Source organism: Anolis sagrei, chromosome 4 (assembly GCF_037176765.1).
Source record: "Anolis sagrei isolate rAnoSag1 chromosome 4, rAnoSag1.mat, whole genome shotgun sequence".
In the NCBI taxonomy this organism is placed as follows: domain Eukaryota; kingdom Metazoa; phylum Chordata; class Lepidosauria; order Squamata; family Dactyloidae; genus Anolis; species Anolis sagrei.
The window spans coordinates 186,055,170-186,073,951 of NC_090024.1; the positions used below are offsets into that span (position 1 = coordinate 186,055,170).

The following is an 18,782-nucleotide window of genomic DNA, read 5'->3' on the forward strand; positions in this document are numbered from 1 at the left end:
CCTAGAAGGAGCATCCATGAAGTCCCAACCCCTATAATGGATACTAACTTATATTCACACACAGGTGCCAGCTTTTCTTAGCTTTTGTAACCAATAGGTCAATTTCTTTTGTCTGTCTCTTTTACTACCCTAAAATGGGTTTCCTGAGACAATAAATACTCTTGCCTGACAAGAGCATCCAGAGTCATTTCTCCTGCTTCTGCCACAAGCTTTTTTTGCAGCAGTTTTGCTGTTCTCAACTTAATATAAATGCCAAATATTCCTATAGGAACATATCTGGATGCTGATCGACCATTCTCCGAGACTTAAATGGTCATGGAGAAAGGTTCTGCTGGTGGCATGTGTGTGTCATTGCACAAAGGAAATAGTGTATACCTCCTTCTTCAATGACTGCTAAAGAAGATAGCCATAATTTGATATTATGTCCACATATGACACTAATATGACACTGATTTTGGATAGTGTGATTTTAATTATAATTTTATATTGAGTTGTTTTAATGTTGGGTGGTTGTAAGTTTTTTGGGCTGTATGGCCATGTTCCAGAAGCATTCTCTCCTGATGTTTTGCCTGCATCCTCAGAGGTAGTGAGGTCTGTTGGAAACATCAGGAGAGAATGCTTCTGGGACATGGCCATACAGCCCAAATAACTTATAACAACCCAGTGATTCCAGCCATGAAAGCCTTTGGCAATACATTGTTTTAATGTGTTATCAAAGGCTTTTCTGGTTGGAATCACTGGGTTGCTATAAGTTTTTTGGGCTGTATGGCCATGTTCCAGAAGCATTCTCTACTGACATTTTGCCTGCATCTATAACTGGAATCCTCAGAGGATGCCTGCCATAGATGCAGGCAAAATGTCAGGAAAGAATGCTTCTGGAACATGGCCATACAGCCCAAAAACTTACAGCAACTCATTGTTTTAATGTTTTTGGTTTTAATTTAACTGTGTATTTTATTATATGTATGTTTATGGCCTCAAATTGCTGCTTATTTGTCAGGCTGCACTGAGTCCCCTTCAGGATGAGAAGGGCGGGATATAAATACAGTAAATAAATAATAGGATCCCAGGAGCTACAGTACCTTTGATCTTGTCAATCTCACTTGTCTGAGGTCATCAGACTTGCTGAAATGGGACACTGTTTTATAACCAGTTTTAAAAGGTGAACAGGGACATTCTGCTGACAAAACGGCGGTTCCTGTTCTGCCAGTTTCACTGGTCTCCCCTTCCCACCCCTCTTACCCTTCTTGGTGAACTGTACATAGAGTCCCTAGCTGTTTCTTCAATCCTGAACAATGCCTCCAGTGCAAAGCTATAAAACTAAATTAATTAATTAACAAATGCACACATTCTTATTTTACTTTGATTTTTTTCAAATTCCCTTAATTGTTACTGTATAAAAATAAATGAAAAAACTGGAGTCATCCTTCCTGCAACCCATTTTCACACACTTAACTGGTGAAGGGCAGGTTGTGCATCTACACACAGTTTGACCTCACTTGAACTGCTATGGCTCTGTGGCATAGGATACTGGAAGTTGTAGTTCGGTGAGGTACCAGCACTCTTTGGCAGAGAAGGATAAAGACCTTGTCAAACTACAACTCCCATGATTCCATAGCACTAAGCCATCACAGTTAAAATGCTGTCAAACGGCATTACTTCCACAATGTAGATCAGGCATGGGCAAACTTGGGCCCTCCAGGTGTTTTGTACTTCAACTCCCACAATTCCTAACAGCCTGAGGCCCTTTCCTTTTCCCCACTCTGACTTCCCCACTCTGGTAGATTTTTGATTCAATAACCTCCAAGTGCAACCTATATCTACTTATCTCTCTCTTCTTAGTAGCAGACATGGGAATGGGATTGAAGGGGGATCTACGAGCTGCACCTTGAAATGCCATTTCACAGTAGGGACTTTCCAGGTTGGACTATCAAAGCATGTTACCTTGTTTCTTCTTTGGCGCTTTGGACACATTGAAGTGGATGGCAGGTTTTTCTTTCTTTTTTCTGGGATCTTTAATGAACTTGGCATATGGATCCGTCTCGTTTTCATCTTCTGGCTTCTCTTCTTTCTTTTTCCTCACTTTTTTGATAGCAGCTTATGATAAGAGATATCAGAGTCAGTAAGAAAACATATAAAGACAACAGGCAGACAATGGGAGATGATGAAATCATGAGGAGTTGGCTAGCTTATGAGAGAGCCATTCTTCCAATGTATTTTTAAGTAGCCATGTTAGTGTCTTAAAGCATACAAAAGTAATGGAAGAGACAGTTTTTATGTTAGCATGTGCTTTTGTGGAAATGGATTTATATCCATGAAAATAGTTTTATTTTCTCCCTCCCTCTTTTGTTTTATTTATTTGTAAGACGTGTGAAGCTCCACATATATTAAGATGAGTAACACACCCAACTGGAGGAAAGAAGCGATTCTCCTAGTCTTTGGGGATTAGGCAACCCTTTTTTCCTTTGTTCAGAGAGAAAGCCTTGCCTTATTCTTGTCTTGTGAAGGATCAAAAATGTAGCCTGGGTTTTATCTGCTTGGGGTGTGTCTGCCCTCTCCTGGATGAACCCAATTAAAACACTGCAGCTGGAAGAGAAGTGTCTAGGTCCAAATAGTCCAGTTTGGAAAGTAATTTTTGGACTACAGCTCCCAGCACCCCACATTTAGCATAAACTCTATTCAAGGATCAGGCATATTAATTTTATTTATTTATTTATTTATTTATTTATTTATTTACCATATTTGTATCCCATCCTTCTCACCCCAAAGGGGACTCAGAGCAGCCTTACAACAAGCAACAATTTGATGCCATACACATACATGTCCATTAAATAAACAAATACATTAAAATATATTAAAAACCCAAGCAGTTAAAATATCAATTATTAGACATCAAATAAAACCACACAACCCAAATCATAATCCAGAGGCATTCCATTTGTCAATCAAATTAATTCCTATTCATTTATTGAACTGCTCCAAATACTGATCAAAGGCTTGGTCCCAAAGCCACGTTTTAAGTTTTTTTCCCTAAAGATCAGGAGAGAGGGGGATGGTTTAATTTCACTGGGGAGGGAGTTCCATAGATGAGGGACCACCACTGAAAAGGCCCTGTCTCTCATCCCTACCAGTCATGCCTGCAAAGGAGGTGGGACTGAGAGCAGGGCCTCCCCAGATGATCTTAGCCTCCAGTGGATCATAGAGGGAAATACGTGACAGGTAAGCTGAACTGGAACCATTTGAAGCTTTATAGGCTAAAGCCATCACTTTAAATTGTATTCGGTAGCAGACTGGCAGCCAGTGGTGCTGATATAGCAGTGGGGTTGTATGCTCTCTGTACGCCACTCTGGTAAGCAGTCTGGCTGCCACGTGTTGGACCACTTGAAGCTACTGAATAGTCTTCAAAGGCAACACCACATAGAGCGCATTGCAGTAGTCTATTTGGGGTGTAGCCAGAGTATGGACCACCCTGGGCAAGTCTGACTTCCCAAGGTATGATATAATAATAATAATAATAATAATAATAATAATAATAATAATTTCTTTATACCCCGCTACCATCTCCCAAGGGACTCGGTGCAGCTTACATGAGGCCGAGCCCACAACACATCAATCACAAAGCAATAACAACAAATAATACAAAGCAATAAAATAAAACTCATAACAAAAAAAGCAATAAACATTAACAATAACACAGCGACAGTTAAAACCTATGGCTGGTATGGTGCACAACTGGTAAGGCTGGTAAGGTATGTGCACAACTGGTGTACAAGTTTTAATTCTGCAAAAGCCCCCTGAGGTTCCAGGATCAGCAATGAATCTAGGAGATCTCCCAAGCTGGAAACCTGGATCTTCAAGGGTGTACATATGATATTTATGGACTGAATGTATAGCCCGCTTTTTAAAAAATCTAGTATCTTAAGTCAGTTTGCATTTTAAAAAGAAAATGTAATACATAATAAGTCTAAAACCATAACAACGGTGAGAAACAATTATTGCTTCAGTAGTCTAGCAGCTACAAACTTTAATTCTTGAAATGTCATGGTGAAAAGATAAATTTTGGCTACATGCTAAATGTCAGTAGAAAAAGGGTGTGAGGGAATGGGAGCCAAAAGATTGAGGCTTCTTCCCTGAATGTCTCTAAAAGTTAGATTAATCTTTTCCTTATCCAGTTCAAGGAAACTGCTAACATGCTGAGCTCAGATGATTTTTTGCCTTCTGCTGTCAAATGGATGTGGCAGCAGAACATGAAAGGATCCTATTCATTAGCCAAAAGTGGAAGTTACAATTCCATATTTCTCATTTGGTATTGCAATGTTGAACTGGGAGTATGATACAATCCTTGAGGGAAACACCTGGAAAAGGGAAGGGCTGTAGTTCAACAAGAGATCATATGCTTTGTATGTGTAAGATGATAGATCACAAGTTTCATCCCTGTAATGTCCGATTCAGCATTTCTCAAGCAGAATGGTTGGGAAAGATCTCTTGGGAGAGACTCTATGCAACTGTCTGTCAGCAGGGACAGTAGCGGGACCATTGGACTGATTCAGACTGATTCAGCCTCATTTACTAATTTATTGATCACGCCTCTTACCTGGTGGCCGGGCAGCAACATCCTCTGTGGGACTTGATTCCTCTTGCTTTTTTACTCTGGATTTTTTGGGCTTGGCTTCTAGTGTACCCTCTGGCCGTTTCTTTTTTAGCTTCTGCACCAAGAAAAGTAGCTGCATAAGGAAATATCAGTTGTGAGAATCAAGAACAAAACTATTTTTCGTCTCTGAGTTTATTGTGAAATAATGAAATGGTTTGCCATCAAAGAGCAACTGAGGATGAGATGATACCAAATTATTGGGGATTAGACCCATAGAATCATAAGACACATAGAGTTGGAAAAAACATAGGAGTTACCCAATCCAGCACTCTGCCATGGATGAATATACAAGCAAAGTTCTCATAACAGATGGCCACCCAGCCTGTTTGGAAACCTCCAAAGAAGGAGACTCTACCACACTCCAAGGCAGCAGATTCCTCGGTTGAACAGTTTCTAATGTCAGGAAGTTCCTCCTAATGTTTAGGTTGAATCTCTTTGCCTGTAATTTGAACCCACTGCTCCATGTTCAACTCTCTGGAGCAACAAGTTTGCCCCTTCCTCAACACAACAACCCTTCAAATATTCAAACATGACCATCATCTCACCTCTCAACCTCTCTTCTCCAAGCTAAACATACCCAGCTCCCTAAGCCATTCCTCACAAGGCATGGTTTCCAGATCATTTATCATTTTGATCACCCTCCTTTGAATACATTCAGAAAAAACTTGGAAGAGATCAGACCTTCCAGAATTCCTTGGAAAACATGGCTCCAGCTTGAAGTGGGATTTGGGAATTTGTACTCTTTTCAAAAGTAATCTTTCTGGGAGTAAAGCTATGAAGAATCAATAACCCAAAGGCTACACCATGAATATAGTCCACAAGGTTCTATAAACTTAGTGCCTCTTTTTCATAATACCGAATTAATACCTTAAATTAATACTTTCCTAATAACCTTTCTTAGGAAAGAGCCAATATGGAAGTCAGAAAGCAAATCAGTCAACACTTTAGGTATTTGCTGGAATGTTCTCTAAAGTCTTTTCCATCCCCATGAAGCTTAGGAGAAATAGGTTAACTCCTTGTGTCATTCTTAAAATTGAGAGGGATGCACTTTGCATCAATTGATAGATCACTAGATTGGACATGCCTTGTAGTGATCATAAGGTCAGTCCTCTTCAATTGTGATGTCTGTCACTCTCATCCTCTTCAGGCATATAGCCGGGGGGGGGGGGGGTTGAGGGGCTTCAGCCCCCCCCCCCCCCCCTGTAATTCTCATGGTGGTTCGCGAAAAGGCCTTACTGATGCATTATTTAAACTGTTATGTTTATTCATATCATGATCTGATCACCATACTCAATATATCCCATATGCATGGGGGTATTGGGGTAACGATACAAAAGGTTTGCTAGGCTAGACCCTCTTTCACTCAGACTCACCCCCCCCCCCCCAAATCGAAATCCTGGCTACGGGTCTGATTGTCTTTAACAAAGTATTCTGTATCTGCATGTCTTCCTTCCTGCATTTTCTTTTGCTATTTTTTAACCATAATCTATCCAGGTTCCCTGAAAATGCTATTCAAAGAGCGTTGCTAATTTATTCTAGATACTAAATAAATATATTAGTTTGATTTTTTAAAAAAATATCTGCATATGAGAATGTGCCCCATGGTATGTATTTGGGTGGGTGTATATCGACGTCTACAAAAAACAAACAGTGAGATGTGAGAGATGGCCAAGAACTGAAACCCAGAAGTAAACAAACCATTGCCTTATGTTTGCAAGGTATGAAAAGAGGATGTAGCAATTCAAGCCTACGCACAGTTGAACAATGCAGGGAGGAGTAGATGAGAAAAAGATCTTAGTTTAGGAGGGCTTTATAGCCATCAGGGATATAAAGCCCTCCTAAACTAAGATTTCTTTCACATCTACTCCTCAGGGATAGTAACTGGGTGTGTTTCAAAAATAAATAAACAAACAACCCCACATTGCCAATATATAAAACCAATCTGCTACTGCCAATCCCACATGCTTTAAACCCATGAATCATGCCTTCAAAATGAAGAGGTTGGTGAAAAAGAAACAATATTTTGGGTGTTTTTATGCTGGTTCTGGTTTGCAAAAACTAAAGGCATAAACCAGAACTTTGTTATCATGGGTTCTTTGTAACCATTAGGGTTAGAACATTAAAGAAAAAATGATGGGAGATTCACAAACATTTATTTTGCCTTTATTCCCAATCAGTGGGTTGGACACTGAATTATGACTCACACTTGAGTACACCCACTGAAATAAAGGGGCTTAATCATTCATGACTAACATGTTCCATTGATTTCAGTTGGCATGACTAAGTCTGGATCTAACCCACTATTAATGTACTTCTGCTGTCCCAATATTGTTGATCTTTCCCCCCACTTTCACAACAAACAGGACCAAAAACAATGTGTCAGGTCCAAATTGCCACTGAACCATGCTGAGGAGGGAACCAATTACGCCCATCTTGCATGAGCCTGGAATTATTTAGGATTAATATTAAGATTAGCACCACTAGACTGTTCAGCAATATGTAAAAGGGGAGAATAAATTAATTGGGGGAGAATAAATTAATTAATAAAGAAGGATTCTATTCATCCCTGTTGAATGTTGCCATAGATGTATTTCAGTCTTGAGATATATTGCAAAAATATAAAAGTGTGTGACAATTTGGCAGGTACTTTGACACATATTTTCATATGCGAATAGGAGTTTTATAATAAGGTCTTCTCTTCCCAAAAGTCCTCTTGCTTCAAAAAGCTACAACTCCCAAGATCCCACACCATTGAGCCACAGCAGTGTGGAACCAGCCCCTGAATCCAAAGCTAATGTTTGGTACAGAAATACTACACTTTGATTTAAAAAATAGCAATAATTAATGCAACTTACCCATCAGAGTCCCATAGGATAGCAAAGAGGGAAACAAATGCCAAGGTATTTATTAGGATACTAATAATTTGATTTATTACACTATTTATCTCAGGCAAGGAGGTAAAAATGTTCAGCTGGCTAGGATGAAGACACAACATTATATTTCAGCTGTGACTTCTTGCAAGACATTTGTACAGCCCTGTTTTTTTTTCTTTTTACTCCAACAAGGTAGGATTTACTTCACTGTTTTCAAATGCAATGTTCAGGAACTGATCCTGCTTATACTCGATTCTGGAGAATATGCTTTTAAAAAAAACAAACCCTACAACTCCCAAGTGGCCATATTGGCTGAAAGTGTCTGAAAGTTGTAGTCCAAAGAATATTTTCCAAGCTTCAGTATATTAACAACTTCAAATGAAATAAAAACATTAAACAATTAGAGATGGAGATGTGTTATGGCTGAAGTCAGAATGGTAGAGTGCTTTAAGTAGTGGACTACCACTCTGGGAAACCATGGTTTGAATGTCTGCTCCACTATGGAAATCTATTGAATGATTTTGGACAAGTCACGTTCTTCCAGCTTAAAAGGAAATCAGTGGTAAACATTACATGCCAAAAATAAATACACATAAATGCTATACCGTAAACAAGGAAATACAAAATACTCATTAACAGCTATCAAATACTACACAAAACATCACTAGAAATGTAAAATTTGATTTTCCACCCTCCTAGCTGATTACATAAATACAATATGTCCCAATTCCTTTACCATACCTAATGATGATATGCATATTTATAAAATAACACCTATTATTCAAAACTCACAAGTGTTATTTTTTCTTGTCTTCTCTATATAAATGTGAAATAAAGTTCCCAATCTTTACAACATTTTCCAAAGACTTCTCTCTGATTAAAACAGATAACTTGCCCATTTTTGTCATTTCAAATATTTTCAATATTCCATTTCTCATTGCTGTTGTCTCTGTATTCTTCCATTTCTGCCCATAACAATAACTTTTACCATCTTGAACACGTGTCCAAGTTTTCTTCTGTGAAATGTTGATGTATCTGTAGCATTATCGCATCATCTTTGTATTCTTCAGTACTTTTAGGTATTTAGAGACCATATTCTGAGTGATGGGCAACCAGGGATGGGAAAAGTGTAACCCATGGGCTATGTATGAGCCTCAAAACCATTTTGCAACCTCCAAGGGCACTGTCTAGTGGATTGTAGTGGATTGTTTTGGAGAAATAAGTCTACCCTGCACCTAAATTAAACCCCATAACTGCAAATTATGACCATGTGTACAAGAGGGTTAAGAAGGACATGCTGAATATACCAAATTGGAGATGACATTAATGATGCAGCCTTCTGGTGCCCAAATCTGAGGAAACCATCTAGATATCCAGAGATATGGAAACCAATGGTAGGGACCCAAGTGGAGATATTGGTCCTGAAGACCAGGAAAAATGTGGAAGCTAAAAGAGGTAGTATGTGCAGGAAGAGTTATCTGGAGAAACAGCACTGGAAGAAGTTAGAAGCATGGTTTTGGATGATCAGGCCTTGAAAGCCAAAGGATTGGCAGTTTTCCTGAAGAGAGCCATTGTCTTCTCTGGAATATAATTCGCCTAAGCAGGCCATTTGCCTACTTGATATGCTTTTCGCAGGTATAAAGAATCATGGTGAGACAATGTTAAGCCAACTTCTTTCTTTCCTTACACTGTGCAAATGATGGCTTGTATTGTGAGATATGTATCTATCATATAGTTATAGCTACCTACATTACCCCTTCAAAGCCAGTTGTATCTGCAGCACAGACATTCCTCATTATCAGCATTTCAGTGTTGTCAGAGATGGGATCAGTGGGGGAAATGCATCAAGCAATTTTCCTTTCCAAGAAGGGTTGGGTAGAACTTGGTTGTTGTGTTGACAGAATTCTGACTTCTATGATGACCAAAAAAGTAACTTGCAATAGCTTGCACAATTCACTGAGTTGTTCCATCATAGTTCACTCAAAAGGATGCCAGGTATAATCAGGAATTGTCTTATGCACAGAATCATGCACATGTGGAGAACCATACCTTCCAACATTTCATAGATGAAAACCAGAACACATGTGGTCAGGGAATGTGATCAAGATGGCAAAAGTTATTTCTAAACAGGATCACATAAGCTTGGAGAGGCGATGCCACAGCAGTTTGCTTTTTCCTGACTCTATAGGGGAGGGAAAGATTCTGCTCCTTCCTCTCCCTCTTGCTGCATTTGCACTTTGAATTCAGTTTGTAGCAACTGGAATAAGATGAAGGAAGGATGGCGGGGAAAGATACAGAAACTGGGATATCTGAAAAGCAGTTGACAAAAAGGGGATGACAAAGTATTAATCAAGCATGTCCCTACCAAATCAGGGCAATTGAAGGATATGTACTTAAGCCTGGTGTCCTGAACCACAAGATTGCAATTCTTAGAAACATCAAAGTGAAGTCCTCCATAATACCTTCAAATGGATACACAGAGGACACAAGGCTTTGTATGATTCTGAACCTACAAAACACTGATATGAAAATAGGTTGATGGAACACCATGATCCTAGGAGGTGTGCATAAATAGCTTGCAATGGCACAGTTCCTCTGAGATTGAGGTCAAACAGAGTGACTGTGTGGAGGATGCAGATGGATCAAGATTAGGTGCCTTGCCTCTAATCCCATTCTTCAAAGGCTATAAATAAACATGGTTGATCACATGGGAGTCATGTGGCTTGGGCAAGAAAGGCTTGTGAAACAGGTACAAGCGGAGAGCCTGAAACCTGGGACATGGTGAACTTAGAGACAGTCTCAGCATCAATAAACAAGTTAACTAGGTCAGACTCAGCCCTTACTGCTATTCAAAAAGGAAGAACATTGTCCTGGTCTGGGCCAGATGTTGCCAAGGAATGCCATTGTGAAGAAGTGGAAAAGAGCAGCCATGGGGAGATTTGAGTTTGAGCCTTCACTTAGCCATCAACAATGCTATTCAAGCAAATAAGCATCTGTCAAGTTCAGCATAAGACCACAGGGCTGCCATAAGAAGCAAAATGGACAACTGCGGTTATATTGTCATGCTGTAAACCAGTTGTTCTTAACCTGTGGGCTGAAGACCACCAGTGGGCTGCAAGGATGAAAATCTGGTCCTTGAGCCTCCTTCCTCTATATTTTTTAATTTAATGTATTTTATTTCCGCTTCTTTCACACCACCTGCCACACCTTCCCTGTCGCTGACCATGGCATGTGTTCTGTATCAGAAACTAGAGTTGATGTGGTCTGTCCAATGCAATTTTCTGAATCAGCACCCCAAACCAAATCTAAAGTTGACCAAAAACCGATTCATAACCCTTTTGGTACTAATGTGAAGAGTGGTCCCTGGTTAAAGTGGTTCCTGGTCAAGTGGTCTCTGGTCAAAAAAAGGTAGGGAACCACTGCTGTAAACCAACTGGAGGAAATGTAGAAGACAAATTCAACCTCACCTCCAAATATACAAAGATTGGAGCTTGGTCAATCTGACCCTGGCAGGGCTACAACCATCAAATGGACACTTGCAAACTAGAACTTTCAAGATAACCAAAACTAGATGTGGTTTCAGAATTGTCTCTTGAATCTTATAGCAGGAGTCTGAGGCATTACCAATGTATTTGTCACATTTTATATCTAATTAGGGCATAGGGTAGAGTTTGGGGAGTACCATATCCAGAATCCCCAGCTAGCAGAGATACTGACTATGCTGCTAGGGGACTCTGAGAAATGCAGTCTCAAAAAGTACCCCCCTCCCCAGCTCCAGTCGTCCTTTATTTATTGTCTGGCAACTACCCCTTACTTTTTTGTTCAGAGTGGCCTCAAAGCATTGTAATCTCAGTCTAATTCATTGGGTGATATGAACAAATTCTTCATGCCCTCTTCAAATCTAATATTTGGCATTGCTGCAATAGAAAGTCCATTGAGTAGCCAGGCACCTTTATGAGGCACTAGAATCTCTATAAATACAATAGTAAAGCATTCAATGGGAAGAGTTTTCCTACCGGTTTAAGTCTCTGCTGAGGGCTTCCTGATTCCTCATTCACACTAATGGAAAGGGGAACAAAGAAAATAAAGAAAATAACATTAAATAGGATGCAGACTTACTTTGAAAATGTTTGTGAAGCATATTTGATTAAAAGTACACAAAGAGGCACCTACATTGTAGTATCAATGTAATTTGATACTACTTTAACTGCTATGGCTCAATATTATGAAATCATGGAAGCTGTAGTTTTAGAAGCTCTTTAGACTTCTCTGCCAAAGAATGCCCGGGCCTTACCAAACCACAAACCCCAGGATTTACTAGCAATGAGCATAGCTGTCAAAGTGGTGGCAAACTGCATTAATTTTGCAGTGTGGACATACCCAGTCAGTATAGTGTCCACTGTCCAGTAAGGTATGTGTGATCCTGTCCTATGCCAATAGATGGCATTGCAACGTATCATATTGTGGATATTCCTTACCTATTTTGTTCATACACTGTAGGTCACATGGTTCCATCAAGAATGATTGTGATTATTTCATATCCCAGTAAACACCCACGCCCGATGTATAGGGTGTGAGACAAAATGTAAAGGAGGACAGACCTACACTGGTATCTTTGACAGTCAATAGGAAAGGAACACTATGTTCCACCACCAAAGCAAGAAATCCATACTTCAGATACATACACAACCTATTCTAGATGAGGCTTCCTTTGAAAAATGCTAGGAAAGCTTTACTTGTAATTCATTCTCAGTGTTTACTTTTTGGAACATACTACTTCAATGGTTTTGTTTAATCTATTTTGGCATCCAGTTCATTTCCAAGCCCATTTCAACTGCTGCTTATTATGAACAAACATTATTTTGAAGGACAGAATACTCCAATGATTGTATTGTCAAAAGCTTTAATGAACAGGATCATTGGGGTGTTGTGTGGTTTCCAGGCTGTATGACCATCTTCATTTTCTCCTGATGTTTTGCTTGTATCTGTGGCTTGCATCTTCAGAGGATCCTCTGAAGATGCCAACCATAGATGCAGGCAAAACGTCAGGAGAAAATGCTGCTGGAACACGGTCATACAGCCCAGAAACCACACAATACTCCAAGGACTGCTGCCTCTCACATGGATATGTCTGGCTTTCTCCTAAAAGCCTGTGGAAGTAGATCTGCAGTTGGCTGGAACACAGAATAGGGTCTTCGTAGTTGTGGGTTTTGTGTGTAGAATTACCTTTCCAAGGAGACTGCTCTTAGTCATCTTACTCTCGCTGATAATTTTTAATTAAATGTTGAAACTCCTTTTAAAGGTTGGGGCTAATTTTAAATTCTTGCATCTTACACTGATTTTGGCAGTGGGAAGTGAAGCTGTCATAATGCTTTCTGCTTTTATGAACATGAGGAAGAACTTCCTGACCTTGAGAGGCTAGCTGTTCAGCCGTGGAACTCTCTGCCCCAGAATGTGGTGCAGGCTCCTTCTTTGGAAGTTTTTGAACAGAGGCTGGATGGCCTTCTGTTGGAGGTGCTTTGAATAGGATTTTTCTGCTTCTTGGCAGGGGGTTGGACTGATTGACCTATGAGGTCTCTTCAAACTCTATCATTCTATGATTTTGCAGTTGTATTATCATAGGTCTCCCATTCAAAGCACCCTGGCAGGTGGCCATCCAGCCTCTGTTTAAAAGCCTCCAAAGAAGGAGCCTCTACCACACTTCAGGGCAGAGAGTTACACAGCTGAACAGCTCTCACAGTTAGGAAGTTCTTTCTAATGTTCAGAAAAAAATCAGTGTAAGATGCAGGAATTTAAAATTAGTCCCAGCTTCTAAAATGAGTTTCAACATTAAACTAAAAATCATTAGTGAGGTGGGATGACCAAGGAGCTACTGCATGTAATTGAATAAATGCATGTTTGAATGAATGCCAAAAATGTTGATGTAAAGATGAGTGGGGCTATAAATGAGGTGCACTGCATAGCAGGACCTCCATACTTAGTCATCCCAAACTATCAGGGATCTAGAGGTGGGTCGGTATGGAGACGACTGCTCAATAGAAAGTGGACTGGGGAAAAAACAGGCTTTGTAATAGCTATTTAGTTGAGCTATTGTCCGCTTTGAATGAAGGCAGATATAATGAAATAATTCCATGTTGATACTCAATTGATTAGCACTACTAGCAAACATATTTTACTTATTAGTGACCATAATGATTATACAGCACAACAATACATCATACATAATTACAGCAACAAATATACAACATTGCAATGTAATACTATCGATATAAATGTCTAGGCAGGTATTGGGTATAGGAACAATATCACAATAAGGAAATGTAGGATTTATATAGTCTTCTTCAAGAAAAGAAGATTATACAAGAGAGCTTCACCCCAATTATGGCTGGTGGGTCCCGTGTCAGTGAGGCCATGAATTCACTCCACTTCTAAGTCAAACTTTATCGGAGTTATCCAAGGTGCTGAACTACTGAACCTAAAACAGGTTCAGTCCTTTGTAAGGTGCCTTTGAAGCTATCCAAAACCTGGTGCAGGTTCACCATTCCATGAGATGGGACCCATCAGCTGCCACAGATTCAAGCACATTGAAAGTGTGTTATAATCCTTACATAAACTCTGTAAATTGGCTGAGTATGTCCATATTGCAAGTGGGAGGCTTAATCTGAGAGATTATAGTTTGCCTTTGGATACCTGAAGAGGTCACAGCAGGAGCAAGATTCCCATTTTGTTCTATGGCCTAGCCTTCCCTGATCTGGTGCTCTCCAAGGAATTCAGACTCTCATCATCTGCAGCCACTATGCCAAATAGCCATGTGGGGAAATGTTGGGAGCTGTAGTTGCAGATGGTCTATTTTAGTGAAATCTTGCCCCAGCAATAACATATAGGCTTTGAAACAATTTCACTAAAAATAGGAATTTTCCAGCTCCATTTCAGTGTCAAGCTATCTTTGTCTAAGAGTAGAAGACATTTGGACTTACCCATCTGCTGTCCACACCTCCCGGAGGATGTCTGATTGGAGGGGCATTTCAGGCAGTCAAAGTCTCTAATTCAGAAGGAATGAGAAACTGGAGGGAACAGAATAGATGCCTGAAAAGAGGATTCCCTTCCCTTCCTTCCTTCCTTCCTTCCTTCCTTCCTTCTGTCCTTCCTTCCTTCCGTCCTTCCTTTCTTCCTGATGTTGGCTTATGCCAAGGAATATATATATGAACAAGTTGCCTAATTTCAGGATTGTGTAAATCAAGAGGGAGACTTCAGTGCACCCACTCGGGGGGAACTGGGAATGCTCTTCCTTGGCTTTCTCATCACTCTGTTCTTGAAAGGAAGTTCTAGAATGCCATGCTGATGATGTCTCCCAGAGTAATAATGCAATCCCTTGATTCCTATACAGTTAGGAACAGCAGTAGCCACGGCGATGGGTGACTCTAAGACCGGCTTCTTTGGCTATCTAAGCAGAGTTAGTGGTTCCACAAGGAAACAGCTGAAGAGAGGGAGGCGCCAAGCTGGGAAGATGATGAACTTTTTCATCAAAGCAGGTAATAGGATTTCAAGGGTTGATAGACTGCCAACGGGCCTCCTAGGAGATTCGGAAGAAAGGAACATCTGTCACTGTAATTCATTTAAACAGGGCCAAGAGAAGATTATTCTGGCTTGGAGAGTGTCTGATCTGACGGTCAATGACAGGTTCGGATTGTGTGAAACTGTGGACCTTTCATGGAATGTGTATGCGTGCACATACACATATACATATACATATACACACACATATATATTGGAGGCTTCCCCCATTTTTCTTAAAATGAGGTAATGTGTGGTAGAAACCCTAACAGATAATGTAGATGCACAATTTCTGATGGAAACAACATACTTTTGGAAAGCATATAATATGCCAGGCAAGTAATTTTGTATACATGGCATGAAGTTATCAAGATTTGTTATGTCACTTCCTGACAACTTCATGCTGATGATACTCAGTGATAGAATTAATCCCTGTTTTACAGGACTGACCTGAAATTAACAAACTAAGCCATTATATGCACAACAGAACATATAAATAGGCTTGCCAAAGCCCCCAGTATTTTATTGGTCCCATCAATAAAGCTATTTCCTTTCAAGTAATTAGGAATAAGGCCTGGAGAGTGGACAAACCCCCAATTCAATGAGATATCAGTTTCTACATTAGTGCTACTAAGGTCAGCCTGGTTGGCTCCATGCCTGACCTACTGGATTCCTCTGTCTTGATCCCTGCTTTCTGATTTGCCAACCTGATGTCAAACCACATTTATTGGATTTGATCTTGCCTTCATAGTTTCCATCCTGACTGGGGTATTTTTTTCATTTTGAAAACATGGTAATTTTCTTTTGTTCTAGTCAGAAAGGATGTTATACACCTCAGTTACAAGTCCATGGCAAAACCCAATGGGCATTTTTTGTTTTCCGTGTCAGGAGCGACATGAGAAACTGCAAGTTGCTTCTGGTGTGAGAGAACTGGCTGTCTGCAAGGACATTGCCAGGGGACACCCAGATGTTTTTTGATGTTTTACCATCCTTGTGGGAAGCTTCTCTCATGTCCCCACATGGGGAGCTGGAGCTGAAAGAGGGAGCTCATCCAAACTCTCCCCGGATCCAACCTCTGATCTGTCAGTCTTCAGTCCTGCCAGCACAAGGGTTTAACCCATTGCATCAGCAATGGATTCAGCAAGGTGGGGAGCATCTTTTTCCACATCCGTTAAGGCAACCTTTCCTGATGGAGTGCTCTACAGATATGCTGAACTGTATCAACACATTGTTGTAAGCTGTCTCTATTATAGAAAGTATTGAGGGTTGGCAAGGTTTTGAATGGCTTTACAACAAAATGCTCCGTATGGAAACAGAAATGGCAAGAATTGCTAATCAGTATAGCGTAGCACAGCAGTGTAAAGTTTTGGACTCTCCTTGTAGACATGGCTACTTATGATGAGCATCTCTACTTCAGTGTTTCGAGAGATGGAGACAGAACTGAACCTCTCTGCACTGTTTCAGGATTCTCAGAGCTGGCAAGAGTGTATTTAATTCTACTAAACATTTCTGCAGAATGGGCTCTATCTGTAGCCATGGAAAGGAGATTAGGGAGGCTATTCTGAGACCTTCATGGGAGTTGTGCTGAGCCTCTCTACTCAGCGGTTTCAGATCTGATCACCTTAAGGGAGGCAGTCTGATAACCGCAACTTCCACAGCATATTAACTCCTTCCACACCAGCTCTTCTCAGTCAGATACACGGTACAACAGACTACTATGTGCTCACTAATCTTATCCTAAAGAACAGATCTAAAACAAATCTTTTCTATACTTATAATGTTTCAAATTATTAAAGAGAAATTCAGAATTGGAATCTAGTGAAATGTGCGTCTTTCGGTTCAAATGCTTTTAAACTTGTATCAACTTATTTTGATTTCAGAAATTCAGATGTAGAAGCACAGGAGTGTTTCAGACCACTGATAAATACTCCGAATGTTATTTATCAAATGTTGTCAGGGTATTTCCTACCTGTATTCCCTTACTGGAATCAGTCGTACATCCATCTAGTATTGCCCTTGCATCAGGGATCAGATGATAGAAAAACTACAATACTTATCAGCATTGTCAGTGAAGCGAAAAGATGGGTGTTGCAGTACAACTCAATTTGGAGAGTCAGAAGTTGCCCCTGCTCCTGGTTGACACTAAATCATGTTCTTCTGCACATTACAATCCAGGCTACAGCGTTCTACAAGCAAAGGTTATATATGGAGGAAGGGACATAGGGCTGGCTTTATCTTTAGGCACAGTGAAATGGTGGCCTAAAGGAGTGGATTTAAGGTACCACAAAGGGGTAGGAAATTGTTTGTTAGCATGATGTTGTAATATTTCTCCAAGGGAGAAGTACTTGAGGATTGGGGCCAAAATAACCTTGACTAGTTTTGGACATCATACACCATTGGTTCCCCCGGTGGTGCAGAGGGTTAAACCACTGCTGAGCTTGCTGACTGAAAGGTTGGTGGTTCGAATCAGGAGAGCAAGGTGAGCTCGTACTGTTAGACCCAGCTTCTGCCAACCTAGCAGTTCGAAAACATGCAAATATGAGTAGATCAATAGGTACTGCCTTGGCGGGAAGGTAACAGCACTCCATGCAGTCATGCTAGCCACATGACCTTGGAGGTGTCTATGGACAACGCTAGCTCTTCGGCTTAGAAATGGAGATGAGTATGGACCTCATTTTTATTTATTTTTTATTCTCTCTCTCTCTCTCTCTTATTTTCTTTTTCTTCTCTTTTAAATTCTCATTTATCTCGCCTTCCCCTACCATTTTTCCCTACCCCTTTTTACTTTTATCTTAATTGTAAACTAAATATTTAATAAAGATTATTGTTAAAAAAAGAAAGAAATGGAGATGAGCACCACCCACCAGTTGGACACAACTAGACATAATGTCAGAAGAAACCTTTACCTTTTACCTTACACCACAGTTCCTGAAATGGGGTGCCATTTTTATTTGCTTCAAACAATAAAATGGTTTGGGCTAATTTTGGAATGAGGATAACTTTTTTAATTGAAAGAGTGGTTTGTTGGCATACAGGCTACAGAAAGGCAGGATCTACTCACCTGCCACACTTTAGGCTATATGGGAAAAATGCCTTTCCATTTCCCTTTGGTGGAGTAGATAGACAACAGTTATAATCACAACATTAGAAATATATCTATACCAGATCACTGAAGAGATGTGATGGTGGTCATCCACAGAGCATCTTGGGGATGTAGTTTTATAATATAAAGGATATAGGCAGTTGTGTTTCTTCTCTTATTACCAAGCTACAATTCCCAAGAGCCTTTGAGAAAGCTTGGACAAATATCCAAAAAGGAAAGGTGATTTTGCTATTTTAAATAAGTAGCACCATTTTAGTATGGCATTTTATGGTGGCACAGCAGGTTAGACTGCCAAACTGCTGAACTTCTGACCAGAATGTTGGCAGTTTGAATCCTGGGAGCGGGGTGAACTTCCACTATTAGGCCCAGCTTCTGCCAACATAGCAGTTTGAAAACATGCAAATATGATTAGATCAATAGGTACCACTTCTGTGGGAAGGTAACAGTGCTCCATGCAGTCATGCTGGCCACATGACCTTGGAGGTGTCTACGGACAACGCCGGCCCTTTGGCTTAAAAATGGAGATGAGCACCCCCCCCCCCCCAGGGTGCTGATCCATGTAACTCAGAAGTGACAAGAATGAAATCAGTGGCTGAAATTC

At 40.3% G+C, this 18,782-nt stretch overlaps 1 protein-coding gene across 2 annotated transcripts in view; it reads right to left on the reverse strand.

The window, feature by feature from the left end:
• TULP1 (TUB like protein 1) overlaps window positions 1–15,035 on the reverse strand; it is a 45,312-nt gene extending 30,277 nt beyond the window's left edge. Inside the window, exons 1-4 of one of the 2 annotated variants that reach the window (XM_060773197.2) lie at window positions 14,502–15,035; window positions 11,541–11,583; window positions 4,595–4,706; window positions 1,945–2,097 (exon numbers count right to left, since the gene is read on the reverse strand). In XM_060773197.2, coding sequence (XP_060629180.2) covers window positions 1,945–2,097; window positions 4,595–4,706; window positions 11,541–11,583; window positions 14,502–14,548 — 355 coding nt within the window. In that variant the 5' untranslated portion in view covers window positions 14,549–15,035. The remainder of the gene's footprint in view (window positions 1–1,944; window positions 2,098–4,594; window positions 4,707–11,540; window positions 11,584–14,501) is intronic. The other variant, XM_060773196.2, reaches the window with a different exon arrangement.
• Between the last annotated feature and the right edge of the window lie 3,747 nt (window positions 15,036–18,782).